Source organism: Fulmarus glacialis, unplaced genomic scaffold (genome assembly GCF_000690835.1).
Source record: "Fulmarus glacialis isolate BGI_N327 unplaced genomic scaffold, ASM69083v1 scaffold19551, whole genome shotgun sequence".
Taxonomy (NCBI): Eukaryota; Metazoa; Chordata; class Aves; order Procellariiformes; family Procellariidae; genus Fulmarus; species Fulmarus glacialis.
In genome coordinates, this window is record NW_009192422.1 from 74441 (window position 1) to 84306 (window position 9866).

The 9866-nt window shown below is 38.0% G+C and overlaps 1 protein-coding gene across 1 annotated transcript in view; it reads right to left on the bottom strand.

Annotated features, from left to right (window-relative positions):
- The window catches only part of ZSWIM8 (zinc finger, SWIM-type containing 8), a 62218-nt gene extending 52901 nt beyond the window's left edge, over positions 1-9317 (bottom strand). Inside the window, exons 1-2 of the mRNA XM_009587073.1 lie at positions 9153-9317; positions 3865-3875 (exon numbers count right to left, since the gene is read on the bottom strand). Coding sequence (XP_009585368.1) covers positions 3865-3875; positions 9153-9317 — 176 coding nt within the window. The remainder of the gene's footprint in view (positions 1-3864; positions 3876-9152) is intronic.
- Positions 9318-9866: the final 549 nt, after the last annotated feature.

The following is a 9866-nucleotide window of genomic DNA, read 5'->3' on the forward strand; positions in this document are numbered from 1 at the left end:
ACATCTTAAACGTGTTCAACCTTCTCCTAATTGATACTGTTAAATACTGACATTTTCTCCTTTCTTAGGTTTTTATTGCAGCAATCTAGAAACACTAATAATGATTCATAATAGCAACAATATTTTATTAAATCCAGACACTTTTCACAGCATCACTTTTCTCAAAATATACAATTCCAGAAGATTTTAAGTAATAGGTATATCACAGCCTGACAGAGTTCCTTTGTTTCGTTCTTTTCAAAGGTAGTGTGTTTCCAGCTATATGGAAGCAAATATACATGAATTAAGCATAATCAAAACAAAAGAATTTTCACAAGCCTTGCGCATAACGTTTAAAGCACCATCAAGAAGCATACTCAAAGACACCACTTTCAGTATTTTCTTTAAAAATGCAACACAACTAGTAAGTGGTACAATATCCGCAGCCTTGCCAGAACGCTGGTGCCATTCTACACGCAAAGAAACAAAGAAGAAAGGATGCATCAAAAACCACACAAATTATGACAAGTATGAGAATCTTCTGGTTGGAAATCCTATTCGTATTGCTTGAGACTACACTGCTTCAGAGGAGGTAACTTAGCAATGTGTGATATGGTATTTTGAAATTAGAACCAGTATTTTAAATATTTTGTATATTATGCATCACTGCTTTTTAATCTTTTAAAAAAAAAAAATCTAAAATTTTTTTTTAGAATATATTTAGAAAATATTTTAGCTAGTTGATACACATGTGCTTTGAATTTTACTTTTGGAGGGTTTGGAAGGGTGTTACAAAACAGGAGGAGGAAGGAAAGAGATTAATACAGATAAAGTGGATCAAATAAAATTGAAAAATTAACTTCTAGCCATGACACTATTTTAAATTACCCTTATAACTGCTTTACAGACTTAGAATTAGATAGGTGACAGAAAACAAGTTGTCGGTCTAAAAAAAGCAATGAAATCTTAAAGACATTCTTGCACTTTAAGAACTAAAGAATAAATTGGTTTTGACTCTTTGGAAATGTTACTCAAAGATACAAAAACAAAACAAAACACATTTATTACAGATATTCTAAATAGGCCAAGTATTTACTCCAAAAGTTCATTAAAGTATGTAAAACATCTTTTGAAGCTGTACATTCCTTTCTTCCTCTGGAACAAAGTACTGTATAATAACTGGGACAATGGACAATTAAGAGGAGATGGTCTCTGCTCCCAGTTTTATAACTGGCATAAGATGTTGTTCAAATCACTGATAACCATTTCTGCTCCCTCAAAGCTATATTGGGAGAGGAAGAGAGGTTTTTTGCTTGTTTGTTTAATGATCCTTGACATGCACTTTTTTTTTTGTAAATTCCTTATTTCTGGTTTCATATTCCTTATTCTTAACATTTAACTCACTGTGTTATCCTTTCCTTAGCATACCAGTAAAAATTACATTACTCAGCAACCACGGACTATCAAGAACTTAATGGACAAGAAAGCTCTCCTAATCACTAGACTAACTTGAATATGCACACATTTCCCTTCAATTCTATGTGAGTTTAAAAACATGTAAGGTCACCTTTTTTATATTTGGTAGCTAGTAGGGTAACTTAACTATTTTAAAAACCTAGATATCATAACCAAGCAAAGATTCATAAACTAGACTATACAAAAAGCAACTTTCTTAGTTACCCTACAAAAAAAAAGTCAATTTGAGTACTTAAGCCGTCTCTAACCCTCTACCAACTTTTCATAGTAACTGAAATCACGGAATTTACATTTGCTTAAAATTAATTTCACCATAGTTATTACATAAACTCTACTAAACAGACATTGATTGGAGTATGTGCTACTTCAGAGAGAGAAAAAAGGGCCTGGCCACAAGTCAACATGTGAGTTTTACTTCCACAACTGATACGCAGAATAATTTTTACTTTGGGTATATTATATTTGAAAACAGCCGTTCCTAGGTCTGATCAGTACACTTCTTTTCTCACTTCTTCTTTTCTTACTAAAGCCACAAGAAAAATATAGACTGTACAAAAGGTGCTGTTTTTCTGTATACAGATTATGCTATGGCTTTGTTGCTGTTCCTCAAACTGAACTGGAACTCCAAAGTTGTAAACTTGCATATTAAATCACATTTAACTGATGGCTCCTCAAACGTACAGATCATGCCACTATATTAGGACTAGAAGCAACACCAAACCAGAGCAAGAGGAGCATGGAACTGACAACAGCCCAATGCAATTCATGAAGCTACGAGGACACTTCTGCCTATTGAACAAGCCTACCTGGGTTTTTGAAACTTCCCATCACTTTCTGAACTAGCAACCCGCAAAAAAATCTCTAATGGTCAAGTGAAGGGCCACAAAGACTCACCCATGTTGTAGGACATTAGCAAAAAGCAGATCCAGAAAATGCAGGTTCTGAAACTGAGTAATCTGTCTAGAAATGAAGATGCATCTTGAGAGTAACTAAGCTCTAATTTTAAATCTTCCAGGGTTTTCATCAGGGCAGGAATTACATCTTCTCCTACCTCTTCTCCTACATGCTTTATAATCTATCAGAAAAAAAAATCTGGTCTCTTTTGTACCTGTCCTTTATTAGCAACACTCCAGAAGCAGCAGGAATTTTTCTTTTCAGTTTCATTGCCCACTGCTTTGCTGATGGGTAACCCCAGGTACACAGAGGTAAGACAAACAAAATCAGTCTCCTCCTTGCTCTTCCTGCTTACAGCACCGGACCATATAGATATTCAAACACATTAATTTAACAAAGAAAACAACTTTTGGTGCTAGCATTCAAAAAAGTGATACAAGCAATAATGCTTTAAAGCATGAGAAGAAAAGGCTGTTTTAACAAGTGTTATCTGGAGTAAAATACTCCACGAACAAAAGACATTTGCATTTCATTGTAGAATTACATTTGCCCCGATAACCACACACTTCAAACCTGAAGTGTAGCTTGAGAGAAATCCTGAGATGTTTTGTCTTCACTTTGTTTTTACCTCAAGACAGAACTAGTTACCTACAGGTAAAAAATAAATAGATAAAAATAAAACCCACTTTTTAACAATGAAGAACAGGTCAAAGAAAAAAAAAAAGAGGGAGATAAAGAAAGGGATAGGAAACAAAGGGAGAGCACAATCCAGAGTCTAGGATCGAACCTGAATCCTTATCCTTGCTTCCCCAGAGGTAAACATGCCACAGAGAAGAATAACCCCTGTAGCTTCAGTCAGCCTGAAATGCAAATAGAGCATCTGTCATCTCTGGTCATTCAGCAACACAGGGATCTCCTCAAGGTGAAAGGAAGGAGAAAAGAAACACAAAAAGAAAAATCCACGGATGCCAGGAAGAAAGATGAATAGAAAGATGAGACAGGAGAAAATGAGACATTTCTCCGTAGAAAGATGAGACATTAAAACAGGGAAAGAATGTGCAAGACTTCTTGTGAGGGGAAGAGAAGTTTGTCTAAAGGAAAAGGTCAAAAGACCACAATAGAGTTAAAACTGGATTGGTCATTTAAAATCTCAGCAGTAAAATAGCATCTTTTCCTGATAGCTTCTTTATGTGGTTTCTGCAGTACCCACTTCTGAAGAGAGGGGTACACACATTCAATTATCTCTGAAAGGCACAGGAAAATGCAAATGAAGAGACAAATGTGTGAGAGTCATTCAAGTTGCCATCCTTCCAAAAGACAGAGGTATCACTGCATTGTGAAACCACCTTTTTGTTTAATAGAAACTTCTAGACAGCTTTTGAAATCTACATCCCAGCTCTAAAGTAGTGCATTTAATTATGCCAATCAGTCTTGATAAATGACTGTCTCTAGAGCTTCTCTGTGGTGTCTTCAGCTCTAATGAATCAATGTCTCCTTTGCACCTTGTATTACAACCCAGTAAGTCCCTTCCTCAACGTGAACTTTTGCTTCTGCTATATAACAAGTCAACACCACCAGCCACTATGGAATAGAGTACAAAAGTAGGTGAAATTTACTAGGGTGAGAAAATATAGAGAAGCCTATTTTCTACTAGCAGCTAAGCCTTTACTCTTTGGACAGCTAATCTCTGCTTATTCCATAAGCATTTGTGGTATCTTCTCACCAACATTTATATTTTTAAAATTCTGTTGCTTCTATAAAGAAACTCATTAGGGAGCTATACAATACTTTTGCTCAACAGTTACTGGTTTGGGTTTTTAATGTTAATAGTGAACTTGGATATATTATAACATATATTTGGGCTAAAACAGATTTGTCATGCGTTGTACTAAATTAAAAAACCACAACAAACAAGACGTATTACACCTGTACCTCCCAGAAGTGTGAGTTGATTACATCATCTCCCTTTTAATACCAGAGGCACAAATAAAGTAGAAAAAAAAAAAAATCAACTGTAACTTTGTAATACACAGTAATAGTCAGTAACAAAACAGCAGCAAACCAGAGAGTCTTCCTTTCCAGCTTCACCAGGCTCAAGGAGCAGACATACTTTGGATGACACCAACATTCTTCTCCAAAAAGAACAGAAGTCTGAAGAGCACAGCATGAATTTGAAAGAGATTATGTGTTTCTCCTGCTGTTTTCTGCAATTACTGCTTGAGCAAGGGTTAACTTTATTAAGTTTATTAAATAGTTACTGGCAATCCTGAGGAAGAAGTGTTGCTCTCTAAGCCATTTATTCTTTGTCCATATAAATTAATGCAAATCAGTCACTGTCATTTTACCACTGTAGACCCTGCTCAGACTTTGATCGGGTTGTCTCTCTAAACTGATCATACCCTCACCTCAGGCTCCTTCTATTCTCTGCCAATGATTCCCTCTCTACGGCTTATATTTTTGAGGCACTGTGCCCGGAACTTAACGTTGCGGGCACTCCTAACAGTTTGGAAGAACATAAACTGTCTGTGGCTGGATAATGAGAACGTTTTCTAAGGAGATCGCTGCCTGCATCAATTCTTAGTTAAGTCTGCGGGGGTTTTGCAATACAGTATGCAATAGTTCAAGCTTACAGTAAAAGAAAGGAAAAAAAATCAAGCTTTCTCACTAGCTGCCTATTAAAAATAGTTTCAACACAACTCATCAGCACGCTTCCAGCAGAAGCCGGTGTGAATGAATAAATACAAACTGAGCAAAAATATTGTGAACACACTATTTAGCAATCCTAAACTTCTGAAGTGTTTGGTAAACATTTATGCTTCAGAAACTGTGAAATAGAAAGGACGGGAAAGAGTTTAGAAGCTTTCAAGAAGAAACAAAGCCACAGTGGGTTTGGAGAGATGATGAGTGTACTTGAACATTTCCTCTTAAGACCTCTGTCACAAAAATCCTTATGTGAAGATAACTGATTACAAAACATTTGCAGAAACACTAGACTTATTTCAATTACCAACGAAAAATACAATTGTTTTAAAAAGTGAGAAGGGAAATGAGAGGATCATAATGGCTCTCATAATGGTTTCTGGGAAAGGAAAGACTGTCTAGAAAAGTGGAGAAAAGGCAAGTGAGTGCATTCATTGGTAGAAAGGTAACAAATTGGTGGAATGTCATTTGATATGGAAGAAAGTGAGCTGGAGCCACAAACCAACTCCGCGAACCAGATGGTTCTGAATATACCCTGCAAGGATACTGTTCTTCAAAACATCCATTCACCTTAACTTCAGAGCTGAATCCCCTGTCTGCCCAGTACAGCTGAAAGCTTCTAATCAATGATGTATAAAGGCAATGGCCAAATATCGGTTACAAGCATTACCTCATTCAAAATGAAAAAACCCAAGAGTAAAAACAAGCAATCAAGGCAGTCTAACGTGAGAACAAGTCATTTCTAAAATAAATGTTCAAAATTACGAAAGGACTCTTGGTATTCCCAAAATTGACATGCTTTGCTGAAGTTTCCTCTGGAATTTCAGTACAGGTGAATAAGTAGAGATTGAGAACAGTTTCAAAATCTAAGGGCATCCATAAAGTGGACACAACACATTCCTCCTTCACATTAGCAATTGTACATTTGAAGAGAAAACTCCTTTCTAGAAAGTAATATAAGAGGACTATAAGAGGACAGTGAAAATTAAATGAGGGAAAACCAACCAGTTACAGTCCTATTTTTCTGATGTAACTAAAGATACCCGACTTCATAAAGAATTCCGTTCCAAGGATCATATTAGAGAAATTCAGACATTTTTCTCCACCTTTCATCAACTTTCTAGCAAACTGATGGGGTGACTGACAAACAAGTGAATAACTCACCTTTTTGGTGACCTTCTGCACTGAATACTCTGTATATTTGCAACAAGCTACCCCAAGCCTTATTGTTAAATTTGCAGTAAGCATAACCATAATATTAAAAATACTCAAGAACAAAATAAAAAGTTGCAAAAAGTAGGAAAGCCATAACTGAGGTGTGTGGGGGTACTTTGTTTGTTTGTTTGTTTGTTAAAGAAGAGGACTCCCCAGCCAATAGCACTTCCACCAGTCTCAGGGGGATTCTCTTCGAACTCATTAATGAAGAATTGGATGCTCACAAGGACAAACTCAAAACAATTGAAAAAGCTAGAAATCCTTTCTATTACATAACTTGTCTGGCTGATTCCAAATCAAAACACAGGCTGAGATCCAAACTGGAGGAAAAGGCTAACAGAATATAGTTCCTCTTGTTTTCCCTTAGCATTTAACACCGAAGAACACGGTGTCTACCCTCATTTTTTGTTTGCATAGGCAACTACATCACAGGCCACTGCAAAATGGTAAACTGTGGAAATAAAACCACACAGCTCAATTCAGAATGAGCACATTTGAGAAGACTCACTACAACTGACATCCTCAGGATCAGGCAAGTTCTCAACACAAACTGAGTTTTTTCTGACTACAAAAACACTATCAAAAAGAGCTGTTAAAAATAACTAACTTGGTAGAGGAGTTCTGAAATGCAAGGAGATCCCAGATGGTGACAGATCCCTCATCAGACCGGACTCGCTGGCAACACACTGTATACAGTTAAAGTACCTGCAAGTGTTCCATGTTGGTAGTATCATACATGACTTCATAGAGTGGGTAAGTAACAATTTAGGCAGCAAATCCATGTTCACATACTTCTCGAAATAACTCTGACCAGAGCCTGGGAATTGCCAGCAAATCCCTTTAAAGCAGGCAACAATATACTTTCAAAATGTCTCTCGTTAAAGTAAAACTTTCGTACAAAGGAATTAAGTCTCTCTACAGATAAAACCTAAAAAATATGAAGCAAGTACAAACAATACAACCCTTGCCAATGCAGGTCTGCAGAACCCAGAACAGCAACATATCAATATGGTGTAAATAATTACAATTATCACAACAATAATGTTAGCTATTGTGTTTCTCATGTCAGGGAAGAGACTGAGGATTACAAATACGCACAATCTACTGAAGTGATTTTTCATTATGCAACAAGTGGATGACTGTACAGAGAGCAATTGCTGCTTGCTTTTAATTCGGTCAAGAGAGTTAAAGGAACTAGGCCAAGACCCAGAAAAACACACAATCATACACTGAACCAGTGGAGAACAGTCAGCTAAAAGCATCTCAAAGTTGAACAGAAACAATCACCTTTTCAAATATCAGTCTGATCTGTAGATCTGTACAAACCAGTTTCATACACCTCTGCCAAACTAGAGATGTCTTGCTTCCCACAGCAGTATGTTTTCAAAACTTCAGCTCCTTTCCAGCAAGTTAACATATGCAACAAGACTTAAAGCAAAAAGTGAAGTTTATACACTTTGCCCTGTGCCCAATGCTTATTTCTACATCTCAGGATTCATAGCTTTAAAAAACATAGCGCCAACACTGTTCCCCTTCTTTACACCAGTAGAATGTTCCATACTAAAACCAATGTGTCCTGGCTGCAGGATCCAAGAGAGCTATCCAACCTGGATATGTATTCAGCACTTCTCTCTCTCTCTTGTTTTGGGTTATTTTTTTTTAAAGTTTCCATCCTACCCTCAGCTCTAATCCTGACTATTCAAGAGACAGAGGCGGTTACGTACCTGGGACTAGAGACAGTTCTCAAATTTATCAAAAATTTAAAACTTAGGCTGCTCTGGAAAGCCTACGGTTAATGCAAAGTGTATTTTCTGGTCCTAATCCAATGACGAGTGAGCATTTGTCCATAGCATAACATAGCCAGATTTCAGCACAGTTCAATATAAATTGCATTCTCTGTTCACATAAGGCCAACATTCAGAAGAGAATGAAGTTTTGCAGCTCCAGATAGGGAGATATTAATGAGGCAGCTGATGGTCATGAAGGTCAGCAATAACAGGAAAAGTACTGACGCTGGATTGAAAGAAAAGAAAGAAGATAAAAGAAAGAGTAGAAAGGGCTTGTATAATTTCTGTTGACTGTATGTCTGGCTTTGCTTGGTGTAAACACCACCTGAATTCTAGGGTCAAGATGCATCAGGATAAAAGAGAAATTATGTTTCACTTTAAAAACAAAAATCAAGCAAAGAGTTAGTAGGTATATGAGAGTTTTAAATAATTTTTAATTGCTAATGTTATCTATTTTCCTGTCCGCTATTAAAAATAAATTACTATCAAAAGAAAGGAAATATAATAACTCTTGAAGCAGACACACTGTAGTTTGCTGATTTCTTTATGACATTCTTAAGGCCCTTTTGTTCTACTACTACAAAAGTTAGTTTGCTAATTTACTAGAAAAAAGAGAAATGTAAAGAAACAGACAAGGAAAATAGACTGCTCTATACAATGATGGCTTACATGCCTCTACATGAGCAGTTTTATAGCAGTTACAAAAACCTCCATGAAACCTTAGTGTATTTCAATCAAAGCAAGTGGGAACCTATATATAGTTCTTCTCAACCAACTCTGTAGTTTGTTTATAGAAAACTGTTTCCAGATTTCCAAGAGTAAGTGCAGAAAATCTACTCAGAAAAGCAGCACTACAATACTACAGAGCGCATGCAGGTGAAAACTCACCCAAAAGACAGCTTTGTCTTAAGATCCCCAGTAAATTTTCAGTTTCAATCTTTGGTCAAAAATTATCCTGACAATGATCCTACATGACTTCTCTTTGCACCTTTGACGTTCCTTCTGCAGATCTCCTCACCCACCAACTCCCCCTGCCCCACAACTTCCACGAGTCCAAAGAGCATCCCAATGAAACTGGGTGACCTCACCTTTCATTTTGACAGTGGGAGAATTGGGTCCAGCCGATTGCTTCCTCCATCCTCTCCAGTTCTGGCAAAGGCTCTCTGCCTCAGAGATGAAGGAACAAAGAGAGTCTTCTTCAAAGCGATCGGAGTCTTCAAATGAAAACCTCTCCCCGTCCTCCCACTCTGCGAACATGAGTTCCATCACATCCGACAGGCGACGTGGGGGGAAAAGAAGAAAGACAGAAACAGCACTGCTTGCTTTTAACAGGTGGATGGACTTGAGGGCTCCTGCAATACTTCAAATCTCAATTCTCATTCGATCCCCATGCTACAGTACCAGGAAAAACAGAACCAGCACTATCTGAGGTGGGAGAAGCAGGAAATCAACTAAGGGGAAGCTCGTAAAAATCCCAGAAAAAAAACAAGTTCTTTAAAAAGTTAAAAAAATGCTTATGTCCACAAAATGTACTTGAGGCGGAGGGGGTTTGGTTAGTCTATGAGAGCTGCCTCCAGGCGGGACAGGTGCCTGCCGGCCACACGGAGGGTCTGAAGGCTCCCGACGCCCACGGCCCCGGCGCTGGAGGACGAGGGAGGGGGCCGGTTTTCCTCTCCGGGGCTCCCGCTGGGGGAAAGCAGGTATCTGTGCGCAGGGCCGGGTCTCCCTGAGGTTGTGCTTTTCTCACTCTCGGTGCAGGAACCGGAGGGCGAGGGCGGGAAGGGGCAGCGGAGGGGGAAGGGGGGGGACAACTTC